Source organism: Jaculus jaculus, chromosome 3 (genome assembly GCF_020740685.1).
Source record: "Jaculus jaculus isolate mJacJac1 chromosome 3, mJacJac1.mat.Y.cur, whole genome shotgun sequence".
NCBI lineage: Eukaryota > Metazoa > Chordata > Mammalia > Rodentia > Dipodidae > Jaculus > Jaculus jaculus.
In genome coordinates this window covers 180324688-180343976 of record NC_059104.1, presented here as the reverse complement: position 1 = coordinate 180343976, position 19289 = coordinate 180324688, and the positions used below count along the sequence as shown (strand labels likewise).

The window sequence follows — 19289 nt, the reverse complement described above, 5'->3', positions numbered from 1 at the left end:
AGCGCAGGGGAGGGAGTAGGTATTGATCTCTCACATGGTAATACTTGCATCTAATTGATAAATGCTAATAGGATTTAGAAATACATTATTTATTTATTGAAAAGAGAAAGAATAGATATGGGCATGCCATGAAAATGAACTCCAGACACATTTGCTACTTCATCTGTCTGGCTTTACGTGGGTACTGGGAATCAAGCCCAGATGGCAGGATTTGCAGGCAAGCACTTTAATTGCTGAGCTCTCTCTCCAGCCCAACTAACAGGATTAAAAAAAAAATTCCTTATTCATTATTTATTTATTTATTTATTTGTGAGCAACAGACAGAGAGAAAGGCAGATAGAGAGAGAATGGGTGCGCCAGGGCCCCCAGCCACTGCTAACGAACTCCAGACGCCTACGCCCCCTTGTGCATCTGGCTAACGTGGCTCCTGGGGAATCGAGCCTGGAACTGGGGTCCTTAGGCTTCACAGGCAAGCGCTTAACTGCTAAGCCATCTCTCCAGCCCTTAACAGGATTTTAAATTGACTTTTTGATAGCTTTCATCTGAATATTCTTTACTTTCCAGCTCTATGAAGTATTCGCTCATTTAATAAGGCTGATGAGGACAAAATGTATGAAACTGTGCTAATGACTGTAGTAAAACAAGATTTTGAGGGCTTATGAACCCCAGCTTTTGGGTCTTTGTCTATTTTAACAAAGAATTGAAAAAGTAGACTCTGAGAAGGATAAATTATGAACTGTTGAGTTTATGTAGGGAGAAATTAGGATCCAGGGAGGTAACTGACTGAACTGCCCAAGCCAGAAGAGACCGGCAGCCCCCCCTGTGAAAGGCAAAGTGTAAGGACCAAAAGATCCCCTCCAAATAAAAGCCCAGAGAGTGTCTTTTATTTGAAAGGGATAGTGAAGGGCTCAGAGATCAAAAATGAATCATGCCTGTCATCATAGTGAGAAGGTTTTCCAAAGCATGACACAGGTAGCCAGCAGGCAGAAAAATACCCAGGCCCAGATAAGTGTTCTGCCCTTACAGCCAGGATGGGAAGGAGAGAAATGCACTTCATATGTCTTCAGGCTAGGTCACAGGGCTGGACCATGTGGGTAAGGGCCACTCTATGGATCAGTTGTCCAATTAGGGCTAGACGGCATCATCAGACTCAAGTATATAAAGAGAGACCCAATTGGCTTATGGACCCAAGGGGTTCTGATTGGTTTGTAGACTCAGGTGAGCTGACCAATAGGGGCGAAGATCTAGACTGACCCAAAGAAGCTGAACTGAGGAAGAAGGAGGAAGTTCTTCCTGGGCAACCACTAGAGTCCATGTACATGAGGCAGAGTCAGACACCAGGATGGACAGAATGGCATCTCTTTGGGCTTCTGTCCCTAATTGCCTATAAAACAACTGTATTGTGCCCCTGTTTCTGCTCCAGTAGCATGATTAGATCTCACCTGAGTCTGCTGTCTTTGTTTCTTGGAGTTAATTCTTTCGACCATTGTCTTCCACTTTTAGGATAGTTCTTCCATCTGTGACTGTCCTTTTCAGAGGCCTGTCTCTGGTAGCTAGGGATAAGGAAGAGATGAAAATGCTGTTGTAAAGAAATGGTCCTGGGTGTGGTGGCGCACACCTTTAATCCCAGCTCTTGGGAGGCAGAGGTAGGAGGACCACTGAGTTCGAAGCCACCCTGAGACTACATAGTGAGTTTGAGGTCAGCCTGGCTAGAGTGAGACCCTATCTTAAAAAGCCAAACAACAACAACAAAAAAGAAAAAAAACAAAAGTCATTTCTTGAAGTAGTTTGCTGGAAGACCTATAATGCTAGAAATCTCTACAGAGCCTGCTAACTCTATACATCATTCTTTTCTTTCCTTCCCCTCCCCACACTATGATACTTTTCGTTTGTCTTTTTATTTGTTGGCAACATCATCTTGCTGTATAGCCCAGCCTAGCCAGAAACTTGCTACACAGCTCAGAGTGGTGTTGCGCTCAGTCCTCCTGCATACAAGTGGTGAGATTATAGGTGTGAACCACTGCTATGGGTTTTGAGTTTGTCCTGATGACTCCTTTTTTCTGACTTCCTTTGTCTGATATGTCCTTTCCTTTTCTTCTGTTTCATCTTTTTAAGTATAACTTTTCAAGGTAACTGTTAATAATATATCTGTAATATAAAACTGAAGGATTTTTTATTTTTATTTATTTGAAAGAGAAAGAAGGTGGGGGGCAAGGAGTGGGTGCACCAAGGCCTTTAGCCACTGCACATAAACTCGAGAAACATGTGCTGCCTAGTGAATCTCGCTCACATGGGTCCTGGGGAATCAAACCTGGGTCCTTTGGCTTTGCAGGCAAGATCTTAACTGCTAAGCCATCTCTCTAGCGTGGAGGATTTTTTTTTTTTTTTTTGACATGGTCTCATATAGTTGAGGCTGGCCGCAGGTTCACTCTGTAGCCAAGGATGACCTTTAAGACATACTTCACCATGCCTGGTTTTTAAAATTGAGGTTTTAAAACATTCCTTTTAAAATAAATATATTTTTAAGGGCTGGAGTGATGGTTTAGTTGTTAAGGCACTTGCTGGCATAGCCAAAGGACCCAGGTTCAGTTCCCTAGTATCCATATAAAGCTAGATGCACAAGGTGGTATTTGTGTCTGGAGTTTGTTTGCAGTGGTTAGAAACCCTGGTGTGTCTATCCCCATCTCCCCATCTGCCTCTTTCTGTCTCAAATAAATAAATAAATTTTTAAAAAAATAAACATTTTTATAATTAGAAACTTAGATGTATTTTCTATACTTAAAAATAGGTCCATGGTTTTTCTGGTCACATGAAAACTGATTATTTTTATAATTTTGTGATCCTTAATGAGGTAGATTCCCTTTTCCCGGGGCAACCAACATGTAAACTCTGTAGTGTTTCCTTAGAGACTTGAATTAGACATTATGAAGTTCTCTCCTTTCCCTATGTTGATCTCATTCATTATCTACCTTAAAAAGTACAAAAATAAATATGTGGGCTGGATAAATGGCTTAGGGGGTAAGGCGTTTGCCTGCAAAGCCTAAGGACTCAGGTTTGACTCTCCAGGTCCCATGTAAGCCAGGCGCAGAAGGTGCTGAAAGCATGCAAGGTTGCACGTGTACACAGGTGGCGCACGCATCTGGAGTTTGATTGCAGTGGCTGGAGGCCCTGGAGTGCCAATTCTCTCTTGTTTCCTCATAAAAAGATATATATGTATTATATTTACATTAAAAGGTTCACTCTAGTGCCGGGTGTGGTGGCGCACGCCTTTAATCCCAGCACTCGGGAGGCAGAGGTAGGAGGATCGCCGTGAGTTCAAGGCCACCCTGAGACTACAGAGTTAATTCCAGGTCAGCCTGGACCAGAGTGAGACCCTACCTCGAAAAACCATAAAAAAAAAAAAGTTCACTCTATAAGATTTTCAACTGTTTTTGGAAACAAGGTACTAAGTAACTATAAGGAAACAGTATGAGATAGTAAAATGAACTCTCTGAAAGCATCTTTTCTGATTTTGATATTGACTCTTTTTTCTTTTTGTGGTGCTAGAGATTAATCCCCTCACCCAGGAACTTGTTCATGCTAAACAAACACCACACCCGGAGCTACATGTTCCTCCAGCTGCTGTGTTTTGAGAGCTCCCCATGCAGCTCACGCGGGTCTCCGACTCGTGGTCCTCCTGTCCCTGTCTCCTGAGCGCAGGGATTCAAGTGTGAGCCCAATGCTTAACTATGTTCAGAATTTTTCTTCTTTTTTTAAAAATGTGTGTATGGAGCATATGTGTGATGTGATGTGTTGGTGTATGTGATACACATGTCTTGTGCCTAAGCCAGAGAAGAATGTTGTGTGACCTCCTCTGTCATCTGTCCACATACTTTCATGAGTTGGAGTCTCTTGCTGAACCTGTAACTGTCATTTTTTTACGTCATACTGAGCAGTGAGCCCCAGCAATTCTCCAGTGTCTGGTCTCTGCCACCCACAGGCTGGGGTTACCGTTGTGCATGTGCATGGCCACACCCAGCTTTTTGCATGGGTGCTGGGGAATCAGAGCCAATTCACTTAAGGTGATTCAGACCCTTTGGGACCACATACATGCACAGTTAGCACTCTTAAACACATCTTACAAACATTCTCTGACATCTGTGAATAACTACTTCCCTCTATCAGCTTCAGTTTAGAACTGTAAAGAAAGAACATGGGAGACAGTTTTAGGAAACGGGTTCTAATCAAATTTATATAATCTTGCTAAACAATTTTAACAAAGTTATGTTTTAACAAAGTTAACATTTGTATATCAGTTTTGGGGCTTTTGTATGTATTTACAATATCAGAAAGTCAGATCCAATCTATTTTCAAACAAATCCTTTATATATCTTTAAAGATCAACACTATTTTGTATACTAATTTTTCATTGTTTTTGCAGTCCTGTATTGGACAAATTTGAGTACTTGGCAAGATTACCAAAATTCCAAGGCTATTTTCTATTGTATATATGGAGATTATAATTTTCATCTTGCACGGTGATTGAGAAGACTAAATTAGTGAATACGCGTCAACAATGCTTACTTAAGATATTCCCTAAAGTTATTAAGTGAGTTCCTTATACAGGACTGTGATGGAGTTAATGGTCATATGCGTCGTGTATGAAAAGATGCTAAGTTATGACTCACTAATAAAGCCTTTGTGTGGTAATTGTACTATAAGGAAATACCAGGATATCTACTTTTATTTCTGAGCAAAAATTAAATTCCTATCTGGTTTCAACTTGGTAAAAGAAATAACATTCTTATTTGGTCTTACTAGGTGCTTTATTAATAAGAAATGGTAATCAACAAATGTTTCAAGTGACTCTTTATATACGAAAATCATTCTACGGAATTGTTTTTTCTTTTGAGTACTATGTTGATATTTGGAAACATGAGGTACCTGCCTGGATAGGAGTTGTCTTTGAATATACTTATTAACCATAGGTAGTACGTTATTAAATTGCTACCTACGGACAGGAAATTTAGTAGATGATTCAAGTGAAAAAGGACCTAAAAAGCCTTTTAGAGTTTATTTTAATTTGATTCGTGACAGCTTGTAATATTCGTATTTTGTGACCTATTTATCATTTTAAAAATAACTTCACAATAGTGTCAAATATATAAAATTCTATGCCTGTTTTATTCTGTGTGGAATAGATTTAAAGGTCACCACTACTCTTTTATGTAGGTTATGGGTGCTACATGTGTGCTTTCAGAGCACTAGTGTGAGGAGCTTGACGTGGGATGGCAGGACGGCCTCATCCCTATGACAGTAACTCCAGTGATCCAGAGAACTGGGATCGGAAGTTGCATAGTAGACCTCGTAAACTTTATAAGCATTCAAGGTAGGTAGAAAAGTATGTCTTTTCACATCTCAAAGCTCTGCTCTGCCTGCTTGTAAGAACACTTTATTTGATTATGGCAAGTCCTATGAGGATGAAGGCTGGTTTACAAATTGTTCCGCATGTTTGTATTTCTTCTAAAATAACTTTTGGGGAAGTATTTCTTTCTGTTTCCTTTTTCTTAAGTTTTTTCTTCCATTTGAAAATTTCTGCCTATAAGCATGCTAACATATTAGTTGATTCCATGTTTGTCATAACTGGATCAGTTTGGAACTCCAGCAAGGCAGGTTGTTCTTGTATATTTGAAACTCTCTAATAGGAGTTGGTTTCTCTTGTCAACACATTTTGTGTACAGACTACTTGATGATTTGTATGCTTGGCTCGTCATTTGCCTCAGTGCATTTTTAACTAGGTAAATTATATTGTGTGGTCATATTGATCCCAGTGGGAAAATTCATGTTTTTGGATCAACTATGGTTCATATAAAAATTGATGCATAGAATGAAATTAATTGCAAAAGTTTCTGATACTTTAAGGTATTCGTTAACAGCCCAAACTTCATATATTGCAGGCATGTGCTTTATGAATATTACTTGGAAGATATTACTGAAAATTTAACTTACTTGAATAGAAAATCCTTTTGATCAATGGTAACAAATACCAGCTTTCTTGAAAACGAACATGATCTTGAAATCTTTTTTTGTAATATTAAAGAAATGACTTAGATACTTCAAGATTATGTACTGTGGTTAGAATACAAGTCGTTGGTCCTTTTGAAGTCTTCAGACAAGATGCTCATCTATATTATGAAAATAAAATGTGGTGAAATCTTAAAATAACAGGTTAACTTTCATTTTTTAAGTGCTTGCCACATAGTATGGATTTTTTCTGTTTTTCTTTTTTCTTTAACATGGATGGTTTAATTTCTGGTGTATCTGAAGTTACAGAATTGATTCCTGCTTCAGGAGAAAAAGTGAGATATCCTTTTGGGAGGAAACATAGTTTCACACTAGCCCAGGGTGACCTGGAACTCACAGTCATCCTCCTAGTTTAGTCTCTTATGTGCTGGGATTATAGGTGTGAGCCACCATGCTGAGCTGAGATGCAATTTGTAAATTACATAACTTCCTCTGTTTTCCTTAATATATTTCTGTGTGTGGCTCTTCTCTACCTTAAATATTATTATCTTATCCTGGAGAATAAGTAGTGTTTTAAAAACACAATGGTTTTATCATAGTGTATGGGACTATAATTGTGTCTACTATGCTGTATATGTGTTTTTTTCAGATGAATTATATGTTGTTTACTAATTCTTGATACATTTCTGGTGATATACAATAGTGCATTATATAATGAAGAAGTTACAAGGGTGGAAATGTCATTATTTGCTTTCAGAAAAGCTTCATGAATTCCGTAATAAAAAAAAATACTAGTGCTCTTTCTTTTGTTGTTGTTTTATCTTAGCACAAATCACTTTTTGATGTATGTACCATTAGTAACTTTAATTTTTTATTTTTTGTGGTACTGAGGATTGTGCTCTGATTGCTTAGGGAAGTACTCTACTGTTGAGCCTTGTGTTAAAAAACACTTTTAACAATTTTATTTATTTGAGAGAGAGATAGATGGAGAGTGAGTATGGGCATATCATAGCCTCTTGTCCTTCCAAATGAACTCCAGACACATGCACCATTTCATCCATCTGGCTTTACTGGGTACTGGGGAATTGAACCTGAACTGTCGGGTTTTGCAAGCAGAGCCTTTAACCACTGAGACATCTCGATAGTCCCTAGCAACCATTTTTTTTTTTTAAATTTAACTTTTTTGTGTGTATGTGTGTGTGGTTTGCATACCATGTGTGTATGTGTGTGAATGTATCTTTGGGGGTACATGTGATCAGCAACCTTCTGATGCTGTTTTAAAGTAGAGCTGAATAGTATTTAGGTTGCTTGAATGGAAGACATTAAAATGAAGAAAAAAATTTAAACATAAGTAAAATGAAGTATAGAGTAAATATTAGTAAATTGATAAGTTGATTAAAAGGTTTTTTTGTTTTTTTTTAGGCTGGGCATGGTGATGAAAACCTGTACTCCTTGCTGTTAGGATATAGAGGCAGGAGGACCTGAAGTTCATGGTTAGCCTCAGCTATGTTGTGAGTTTAAGCCTTGTCTCAAAACAAAAACAGGTGTGGTCACTCACACCTTTAATCTCAGCACTTGGGAGGCAGAGGTAGGAGTTCGAGGCCACCCTGAGACTAGATAGTGAATTCTAGGTCAGTCTGGGCTATAGTGAGACCTGACCTTGAAAAACCAAAAAAAAAAAAAAGTGATAATAGCAAAGTCAAAAAGCCCTTTGAATGAGTTTACTTTAAGCCTTTATTTGTGGAAAATCTGATGAAGCAAAGATAGCTTACTTTTAAAGACTTCTTGTCCCGGTGTGCTTAGGAACATTTAACTAAAGACACTTTTTAAAAATGTATATTTTAGGGGCTGGGAAAATTGCTTAGCTGGTAAGACTAGCTCTTTTTATGGGAGCAGAGACTAGAGAATCACTGAATTACTGGGGCTCACTGGACAACCAGCTTAACCAAACAAAACAACCAAAACAGCTGCTCCAGGTTCATTGGAAGACTCCATCTCAAGGCAATAAAGTAGACAAACATTAGAGAAGGGTACGATACCTGCAGTTCTTCTTTGCCTCCACAAACATGTGCAAACACTATATACACATACATATGCCCCCAAAAGCACAGTTTGGCTTTAAAGTTTTTTGATAATAAATTAGTTAGGTCAAAATTTTAAAAACTAACAATCAGCAAGTGTTATTGAGAGCCTGCCCCTCCCCCTCAGTTGAGGAGAGCGCCAAAAGCATGTCAAGGCTCTGTTATGGAGGAGGCCCTTAACACTCACACATAGACTATTAGGAGATTGCAGTGCACTTACACTGTGGGACTGAGTTGTAAAATAAAGTTAGAGAAGGGGTCATTGTCATCCAGAGTAGGTATAGATAGCTTGAGCTCATCCATAGGTGATTGAGTATTTCAGTAGGTTGAGGACATATCTGTCAGGTAACTTCAGAGGTCACCGTGACTGGATCTGAAGGTAAAGCTTGGGATAGCACTGTTGTTTCCACTTGACAGATGAAAGTATGAAGTGAGTAACCTTGCTCGAGGCCGTCCACTTTGGAAGTGGCAAAGCTGGACTTAACAAACAAGTTTCTCATTCTCCTTTTCAAATTTTAAATAATTTGTCATAGAGAGGTAAGGTATGATGGGCCCCTTTTATCCACCACCCAGCTTGAAGTCATAAAGCTGGTTTCATCTGTGCCTTGTACCAGTTCATGCTAGCCTTTTGAGGTTTAGGAGTTTTTATTTAGGGATGCTTGAGGAAAAATCACTGCCTTAAGCTAGGAGTTTATTCATTGATTTATTTTCCAGAGGTAGGAGATAGTTGAGTATACTTAGTTGCTGAAGAAATTTGGAGTAAGGGGCTGGGGAGATGGCTTAGCCAGTAAGGTACTTACTTGCCTGCAAAGTCAAAGGAACCAGTTTGATTCCCCAGGACCCATGTGGCGCTTGTCTCTGGAGTTTGTTTGCAGCAGCTAGAGGCTCTGGCATGCCCATTCTTTCTCTCTGTCTCTTTCTCCTTCTCTTTCTCCCTCTCTCTCAAGTAGATAATAAATTAATTAATTTTAAAAAAGAAATTTGGAGTAAAAAAATCTCTGGTTTACTTAACTTGTCCTGCATGATCACCAGACATAGATGATAGTCTTCAGCCATTATGTCCACCTTCTAAATAAGCCACAGGGGAAACAGGACGGTGGAAATGGGCTTCATTATGTTAGGAAATTACATTTCTCAAAAAGCTACAGTGGGTACTTGAATTAGTCACATTGTTGCTACAAATAAGATTGGAAATTTATATTTATAAATAATAAATGAGTGTGGTTTTAGTCTTTCAACTTTTGTAAATAATCTATAAGTTGAGTAACTATTTTTTCAGCTTTCTAAAAAAATTTTGATTTTCTCCCACTTTCCTTGATGGCTGTGATCAAAATAAACTTGAATTTATAAAAGTAGTAATAGTCACTCTTCTGTGTGCTGACTTGGTTTTGATGGTTGAGAGCTTGGTTGGGATCAACTTAGGATTTCTAGCTACTTTCCCCCATTTGTCTTTTGAATGTAGATTTGATGTGCATCACTCTGATATGAAAGAGGGCTACTGTAGTTTGTATGTAAATAAGTAAACATTAGTAACCTTTCTGTCAGTGTCTATAGTGTAATTATTATGTATAGAGAGGAATTTAGTAGCTTGCTGAAATGTTAAGAGTGACTTCAGTTGACACATTTGGCATAAAAAGTGACACTTCCTTTAAATTACAAACTAGAGGATTTTTGCTATTTAAAAAAGAAAAATACTTCCATATAATATTAAAATATCTGGATAGAAAATATGCTTAAAAGCTCTTGAACATTTGAATTTGGTAGATTATAACTGTATACAACTCCTATCTGCAGCCTGCTCAGGTTTCTAAAGATAAAGGCATCACACTTTCGGTGTCAGGCTCTGCCGCAAGGTGTCCTTCCATGTGAAAGTGCGCATGCTCACTTCTTCTCAGACTGCATGAGCGAGCTTTCCAGTTTCCCTTTTAAGTCACTCTAGACTCCCAGCAGCACATTTTAGAATGGAGAACTTTGGTTGCTTAAAAGAACAGTTCTTGGGTGGGCTCTTAAGGTACAAATATTTTCCTTATATATTTAAAGAGAAGCTTGACTGACCAGAATGGATAGACAAATACTGAAAGGAAAAAGTTGTCTGCATCCTAGTTTTCTAAAACCTGGCAAGCTGTCAGAGCTAGAATTAGCTTTACAGATGGCATTTGGCAACACATCTACATATCTCAAAGCCCTCAACTCCTGCGTTTTCTTCTACCTGTCTATCAATTACAATATCCAATCACAGCTCAGAGATGGAGGAATGGGACGAGCCCAGCTCACACGATGCTGTTTGGTTAGAAACGTCAGTGCTGCACAAGCCACGGCTGAGTCAGTGTCTGTGAGAAAATGAACTGAATTAATATGTAGAGGGGGGTTGCGTTCCTGAACATTTAAAGCCTAAACATCTGCAACAGCATTATTACACAGTAGATAGAGGGAAGCTAAAGGAGGCCTGTGGACAGGTGAGCGAGAGGGAGGCTGAGAAATGCTCTGATTGCTCAGAGGACTCTTGAAAAGGATGGAATTACCAGATGTGCCAAAGTTTCCTAGTAATGCCCAAGGATGCTGACCTAGCTTTCAGTGCTGCATTGTTTGAAAAAGCAGAGTCCCTTTCTACTCTGGCATCAAATTTTTTTTCTTGTTTTTGTATTTCTACCTTGGCATATGCTAAAGGAAGGTGTGTATTCATTTATTATGTGATATCTCTGGGTTGTACTTCTATCCATGAATGACTAGGAGAGGCTGAGAGAAATATTGGCCTTTGTTGCATTTTATGATCACTTGCATTTCTGACTGTAAAAGATCGTACATTGATTTGTCAGCTTAATGGCAAGTTATTTAAAATAAATGGAGTTTGTTTTTTATTGTTTTCATGGGTTTGATGCTTTATTTGGTCATTTCATGTAACTTAAGTGCATTATGTTTGGAATTATGTTTTATGAAACAAAACTTAGCTAGAGAAATATTAAATTTGAAGCAGTTTTGTACATCAGAACTAAAATTGAAAATAGAAAAATGAAATGTTATCTTAAATATGGGATTTAAAATATTTTTACTTTTGGATGAACTAAAGATTAATTGAGCTGTTTGTATATAGCAGTATTTTACAAGACTAAATGTAGTTTTGAATGTTAAAACCCAATTGGTGATTTTTTAGCCTTACAGAATGTGCACTCTGAATAAAGAGAATAAGCTAGATAAGTTTTTTGGTTAGTACAATTAATTTTTAACCAGATTATAAAAATATAAATGAAAGTAATTGTAAGATTTAAATCTTAACTGGTGACATTGTTTACCTGATTAGAAAACAGCACAATTTAAAAAAATTAATGTATTTTCCTTCTGTCTTTATTAACACTATCCTACTTTTTATTTTCTAGGGGCATTCTATATATTAAAATTAGTTTATTTTGATGTACATAAAAAGCTGTAACATTCTTTTCTTGAAAAACAAGGAAACCTTGTGAATTCCTCTGCCTGATTTCTAAAAATATGAATGGTCATTTCACGGTTATCATGAGTTTTATATATGTAGTTAGATATAGTATCTTACATTGTGGTATATTTGTTCATGTGTGTTCTTTGGGATGAAAAGAGGTTTTTTTTTTAAGCTTGTTATAGCAATAGAATTATAAAGGGGGAATCTGAAACTAGACCTTTTTAATTTACACTTTAGAATACTTTACTCTGGTTCTGCTGATCCTTGTAAGATAGTTTATCCTTAACAAGATGTTTGTCATATTATGAGAGTGATGCGTATTCATTATATAAATTTGGTACACAGAGAAAAGCATATATAATGTTATTCTATTATTAAAATAAAACTACTTAAAGTATTTTTAAAATCATACTTACACATTTAAAAATGACTTCCAGATATTATATGCACTGTTATATAACATACCTTTTTTAAAAATTATGAACATTCTGTCATGAAAATCATCTTCCATAGCATAATTGGGATATATGGTGTTTTATGTATACTGTACAACTTACTTCATCAACTGAAGTTCTGCTGATATTTGATCAGAATATAATCAACATGACTCCATAGCATAAATTTCTTCAAAAAGGAAGGCTGTCTTAGGAAGTTAAGTAAAAATATATAATTTTAAAGTTATTCTGACAGGAAAAGATACTTTGTCTGATTTCACAGTGACTTCTTTAAAAAGTTACACAGTATTTTAAAAATGAAACGGATAGCCATAAAATATTTAAAATCCTCTAAAAATGAGTTCAAATGAGCTGGGATTTTAAAAGTTGTGAACACTAACCAAAAGGGCCTCTTGGATTAGATTTAGTGGAAGGAGGTAATCAAGAAATGCATAGCAGTAATGTGTAACAATGAAGAGTCACCTCTCACTTGGAAGCATTTCAGAGAGGAAGAGCCACCACTTAGTAGTAAAATAACAAAGAAACATCGCTAACGTGGTACAGGGAAACAGAGGGAAAAGCACTTGGCTATATGAATTGTTTCTGGGCCATTTAAAACATTCTATAATTATACAAGGAGCTGCATGCAGCATCTTGAAATTACTGGTAATTTTTGTCATCTTTGAAGGTTTATGAGAACACAAGAACTGCTAAAATATGGGTGATTTTGTCCTGATTTTGAAGCAAGCATAACATTAAAAAAAATGAAGAATATTTTATGACTAACTTGAAGAAGACCAGATGACAAATGTGAAATGGGATATGTTAAAAATAGATTGTTAGGGCTGGAGGGATGGCTTAACGGTTAAGGCATTTGCCTGCAAAGCACACACTTACATATATATGTGTATATACACACATCCATACATACATGCACACATATGTACATACACACACATCTCTATTGCAAATGTTGGCTGATATTAGAACTTAGTACTTTGTTTTATTGTTTGGGGGAAGAAGCAAATTATCAAATTTACAGGTAACAATGAAGAAAGAAAAGTGATAAATAATAGATGCTAAGTGATCCAGTACACCTCTGACTAGGTTGGTAGGCTAAGTGTAAGTGAACCATGAGGGTGTGTGCAAGGTCTGTAAGCACTTGTGGCGTCAGTACCGGTGGCTTACAGTGTTATGTACACGAGTCTCCAGGTGGTTGTCAGGGAGCACGTACAAAACTGCAAGTAGTGTTCAGCACGGCTGCCCCAGCTCTCCAGCCCAAAGCAAAAATGAGCCTCAGTTAAGGGAAGAATGAAACTACTGTGTTGTACACCAAAATGTCTTTAGATCTTGCTGCTTGTGTCCAAGAGCAAGAAGCCATGGAAGTTGGATGCCTTGAGGCTTAAGGAACTAAGAACTTAAAGAAATTATGGGCTAGCTCCAGATAGATATTAAAGGATCTTGCAGTGGGGTTAATTTCAGATATTAAGAATTGTCCTTTGAAATAAAGATAAATTTTATTTAAGTCAGACTTGATAGAGGTTTTCAGCATGAACTCTGAAATGAAACTCCTTGGGTCACATCCCAGACCTACCACTTTATGTGCTTTGTGATATCAGGCAAACAGCTTAGCCTCCAAAGCTGCCATCTTCTCAGCCACTTAGTACCGTGTCGGACATGTGCTGAATGCCCAAATTATTCCTGTTATTTGGCCCCAGTGGGTAGAAGTAAGTAGGGCAGTTGTTCTTAATCCAGGATGATTATGCCTGACAGTTAACATTTGGAATTCTTTTGTTGTTTTTCGAGGTAGGGTCTCACTCCAGCCCAGGCTGACCTGAAATTTACTGTGTAGTCTCTGGGTGGCCTCAAACGCATGGCGATCTTCCCACCTCAGCCTTCTGAGTCCTGAGATTGAAGACATGAACCACCATACCCAACAAAATTCAAGTTAAAAAAAATTTTTTTGTTTGTTTATATTTATTTGAGAGCATCAGACTAACAGAGAAAGAGGCACACACATAGAAAGAGAATGGGCGCACCAGGGCCCTCAGCCACTGCAAACAAACTCCAGATGTATGCACCACCTTGTGCATCTGGCTTACGTGGGTCCTGGGGAATCGGGCCTCTAACTGGGGTCCTTAGGCTACACAGGCAAGCACTTAACCACTAAGCCATCTCTCCAGCCCAAGTTTTTGTAATTCATTATACCACTGTGTAACTGCCATTTAGTGCTGCATTTTATTTTTATTTATTTGAGAGAGAGAGAGAAGAAGTGTGACAGATTCATGCACCACTTTGTGCATCTAGCTTTATGTGGGTACTGAGGAATCAAACTTGGGTCGTCAAGCTTTGCAAACAAAAGCCTATAACCACTAAGCCATCTCTCCACCCTCCCCTTTTAAATAAAAGCTCCTTTTTTAAACTTACAGTGTAATGTCAACTCCAAACACATTTGGCAGAGGGCTATACATATAGTTGGAGGTTTTTAAAAATATTTATCTAATTATTTGAAAGATATCGAGACAATGGCTCCGCCAGGGCCTCCCGCTGCAAAAGAACTCCAAATGCATGTGCCACTTTGCACACCTATAGTTATGTGGCACTGAGAATTGCACCTGGAGCCTCAGGGTTTGCAAGCAAACATCTTTAACCCACCGAGCCATCTCTAGCCCAAGCAAGATTTAAGTTTTAATGTTCTGGAGCTTTCCAAAGAGGGAATAAAACTCGCACTAGTAAAAGATGAGGCCTCTGTAGACACTCTTCCCTTAGCTGCATACTTGCTTACGTGGTTGTCTTCAGGCTTTTGCTCTGACACATTCCCTTCATAAAGTTCTAATTTGGTCACGCAGTATCGTGACTTCCTGTTCTCCATTTGCCTTGCTTTATTTTCCCTTATATTTCCAATGATATATGATATATTTACTTGGATATATTCTGGTTCTTTCCATCGTAATATATATTAATATGAAGACAAAGATATCCTTTTCATTGTACCAAAACTATAACATATAGTATTTGATATATAGTTAGTGCTTAATATGATTCTATTAAAAGCTCCTATACAGATGTTCCTCAATTTGGAGAGATGCTTGCTTACCAACTTCTCCTTTAAAAAAAATTTAAAGATCAGGAACAAGGAAATAAATTACTTTTTATCATTCTTCTTCTTCTTTTTCTTATTTTGAAATAAAGTTCTACTGTGGTGTGCCCAAGCCGGTCTCAAACTCCTGGTCTGAACTAGTCTTTCTGCCTCAGTCTCCTAAGAACTATGGCTACTGATGGCTCCCTTGATTTTTACTTAAAATTAATTTTTTTCTCATTTGGCAAACTTACCTTGTAATAAAATCCTATTTTTTTCCTTTCAGAAGTTTTAGTTATCCAGGTCATAGGTGGTTTCAGTTGAAAAGATGTTTTTGGACTGAAGAAATGGCTTAGCTTTTAAAGTGCTTGCCTGTAAAGCCAAAAGACCCAGTTTTGGTTCCCCAGAACCCATGTAAGCCAGATACACAAGATGGCGCATGCATCTGGAGTTCGTTTGCAGTGGCTAGAGGCCCTGGCGCACCCATTCTCTCTACTTACCTGTTTCTCTCTCAATTGTTTTTTGAAAAGATGCTCCTATTCCAGTCATACAACAGTATATCAAAAGGACTGGGAAGATGGGGCAACAGTTAAAGGCATTAGCTTGCAGAGCCTGTCAGCCAGGGTTCAGTTCCCTCGTACCCATGTAAAGATGGACATGCAAAGTGGCACATGCCCCTGGAGTTTGTTTGCAGCAGCAAGAGCCCCGGCACACCCATTAATATTCTCGTATTTATTCTGCCTCTCTTTGCAGACTAAAAAAGAGTATATCAAGCTTCCTACAGCAGCTGCTGCTGCTGCCTCACCATAACTGCCCATGATATTCTAGGAAGTAGAGAAAGCAGGTAGAATTTAGGACTAGTGTAACAACTATTGTTAGGCTCTATTTCTTGCCAGAAGTGTGTGTGTGTGTGTGTGTGTGTGTGTGTGTTGGGGATAATTGAGGATGCTAATATCACTCTAAATGTTTATGTAGGAAAATACATCAAAAAGATTTACTTCTAGGTGGTCGTTGTGAGCTTGGCCCCTTTCTTGGCTGAAAGCATCTCTTTGAATTAGTCTTTGTTTCTTGGGAACTGACCACATACTAAGCTGAAGAGCAGCACATTTGTGACATTAAATGATAGAACGGGAGGGCAAAAGAAAAAAAGAAGGAAAGAAATGAATAAGATCTTTCATTTAATCCGTTTAGATTTAGAAGTTTGACAGCACTTCTTAAGTTATCACAGGGGTTGTCACTAAATACAGAAACACGCACATATCCTGTGAGCAGTAAGTAGCAAATACTTTTGGTGTGTGAACTACACAGTCTCTGACCCTACCCGTGACCTTGGCCATTGAAGAATACAAGAAGCAGAAAACAATGATACAGGCTGATTATCCTGCCTGAGATCACAAGGAGTAGTTTAGATTTTAAAAATATTTATTTATTCATTTGAGAAAGTAAGAGAAAGAGAAGTGGCAGATAGCCTGAGAATGAGTGTACCATGGCCTCTAGTGAGTATAAACTCCAGACATATGTCGTGCCTTGTACGTCTGGCTTTGTGTGGATACTGAGGAATCAAATCTGGGTCTTTAACCTTCACAGGCAAGTGACTAAACTGCTAAGCCATCTCTTCAGCTCTAGATTTTTTTTTTTAATTGGAATACTTCCATAAAAGTAAAGGGATATCTCGGGGATGGGACCCTCATCTAAACATGAAATTAATGTTGTATTATCTTCAGCACATAATTTGAAGATGATTTTATAGGATATTTTTAGTATGCCTGTGTTTTGACTGTGACAATCACACAAGGTCATTTATGGAATTTTCCACTTGTGCTCAAAAAGTTTGGGATATGGAACATTTTAGATTTTTGTATTAGAGATGCTCAACATGTGGTAAATAGACCTAGATATGAGCCTAAAAGACATAACAAAGTCAGGCATTTGGTTCAGTTTGGCTCAAGAGCCATGGTTTGCCAACTCCTGATTTATCACCTTAAAGGCTCTTATAAAAAGTGTGTACAAGTAAGTTTACTATAGATCCCACTAAAAGGTTTAGTTTAAAAACTAGAACTGGGCTGGAGAGATGGCTTAGTGATTAAGGCACTTGCCTGTGAAGCCTGAGGACTCATGCTGTACTCTCCAGGGCCCACATGAACCAGACGCAGTTGCACATGCACACAATGGGGCACATGTGTCTGGAGTTTGATTACAGTAGCTGAAAGCCTTGCTGCACCAATTCCCTCTCACATAAAATATAAACTAGAAGAGGAGTCCAGTCACATGCTTCTGCCACCAGGAACGCCGCCATACCTTTCCCACCTCTCAAATCATTAACTAAACTAAGTTCTTCCTCCCTTAAGTTGCTTCTTGGGTATTTGATCTCAGTGGCAAGGAAAATAACTATTCAGTGATGAGTACTATAGATTAATGACGTGGCAACTACATTTATCTATACAACAGTAAATTTTAAATTTATGAAAATTCTAAAAATAAAAATCTCCAGAGCTAGGATATGATATTTGTTAGAGTAATAAAAACAGTTTGGTTTCTCCTGCAGTGTAAAATCTGAAATGAAAATTGGACTTGTTTATTAAAGAGACTAGTTCAAATAGATCTAATCAGAAATTCACAAAAATGGTCACCTCATCTTTGAGGAAAACCATTAAAAGTGTAATTGTTTAAAGAAAACCTTATGTAGTTTCACATCCATGCATGTACACAAACTTACATGGTAATGTTTGACAAAAAAATGTGAATTGCATAGATTACTATATATACATCCTGAAACTTCAACTGTGCAACACAAACATTAATGAGATATGACAGGTCATGTTATTACTTGATGGAAGTGTTTAAAATTAAGTAAGATAAGTCTTCAAACTGACAGTTAGCTGTGTCATATGTTTGTGCTAAGTCTGTATTGCATAATGATGCTATCTGTAAGTGAATCCCAGTTACATCATAGATGTTATAGTTTTGTGTACTTGTCCACATTTTTTTGGTTCGAATGCTATTATATCAGTTAGTTCTGAAGTTTTTTTTTGTAGGTTTTAAAAAATCTAGAGCAAGCTGTGGTGGCACACGCCTTTAGTTCCAGTGTCTGCTGCTGCCTGCCTGCACCAGGCTGTCTGACCCATGACCTTCGGGATCATCCCGTCTTCACCTCCCATATAGCTATAGGAGGGGCCTTTGGCTTTTCTGTGGATTCTGAAGACCTGAATTCCAGTTACCATGGTTGCATGGCAAGCACTTTACCCAATGAGCCATTGCCTCAGCCCTTGTATTAGTTCATAGATAGCATATTAATTGTATATTGATCTCAGTAATTAGTTTTCTAGTTTTCTTTTAGCTCATCCATTTCTTTTTTGTTCTTCAGGGCTTACAGCAAACTTATAAAATTGTTATTATGACTGTGTTTCCAATATCTGAGAGTTGGGTTTTGTTCTTTAACGTGTAAAACCCTCAGCACAGATGACATGCAGAATAAACGTCACTTTACCACACAGGCCCTTTCTCGTGCTCTCTGTCCCTCTCTATTGACACCTGCTCTCTAGCGACACCTGCTCTCAGTTGGTATCTTCGCTAACCTGAGTGGTTTCTCCATCACTATAATTTTGTCATTTTGAGAACATTAAATAAAGTTAAATAAATGGGATCATACAGTATATAAGCTTTTGGGTATTGCTTTTTTATATTTTTTAATTTATTTTTTTAATGCTCTGGAGACGCATTCACATAAGCTGCACCAATCATTAGTTTATTATAGATTATTTTAAAGTTTCTGAGTAATATTACATTGTGTATCTATACCATGTTCTATTGTCCATTCAGAAAGTGGCATTTTTTTAATTATAAACTTCAAAGTAGTGTTTAACAGCATTTGATTTTCAAAATTTTCACACACAATGCTTTGATACTGCAATTCTGTTGTAGGAGTCACTGAACTATGCCAGGTGTGCCAGGTTCTCTAGCTGTTTCTCTTCAGTCTTTAGGAACCTTCCTGCCATGGGAAACTTAAATGTGATTAAAACTTTTAAACAACTTTGCAAGTTAGATGTGAGTTGTACTTTTTATTTTAGAAGTTTAATGTTTATAAGTTTAGGTCTGTGGTCTATTTACGGTAAACTTTTGAGTGTGACATGAGCTACTGAACAAGACCAGAGAACCCTTTTTTCCTTAAGTGCTGGAAATGAAATATCCATTGTGTATCTATTCCAGCACCATTTGATGAAAAACATGTTTCTCCTTGAATTGCTTTTGAGCTCTTGTTG

At 37.7% G+C, this 19289-nt stretch overlaps 1 protein-coding gene across 6 annotated transcripts in view; it reads left to right on the top strand.

Annotated features, from left to right (window-relative positions):
* The window catches only part of Btbd10 (BTB domain containing 10), a 63129-nt gene that overhangs the window by 13670 nt on the left and 30170 nt on the right, over positions 1-19289 (top strand). Inside the window, exons 1-2 of one of the 6 annotated variants that reach the window (XM_045145027.1) lie at positions 5232-5368; positions 7426-7496. The exons of 1 other annotated variant lie outside the window; for it this stretch is intronic. Coding sequence is in view for 3 of the 5 variants with exons in the window: in XM_004650851.2 (XP_004650908.2) it covers positions 10631-10755 (125 nt within the window). In the remaining 2 variants the exon portion in view is untranslated. Of the gene's footprint in view, positions 1-5211; positions 5369-7425; positions 7515-10406; positions 10541-10610; positions 10756-19289 lie in introns of those variants that run through there. 4 more of the 6 variants (XM_045145026.1, XM_045145025.1, XM_045145028.1 and 1 more) reach the window with 4 other exon arrangements.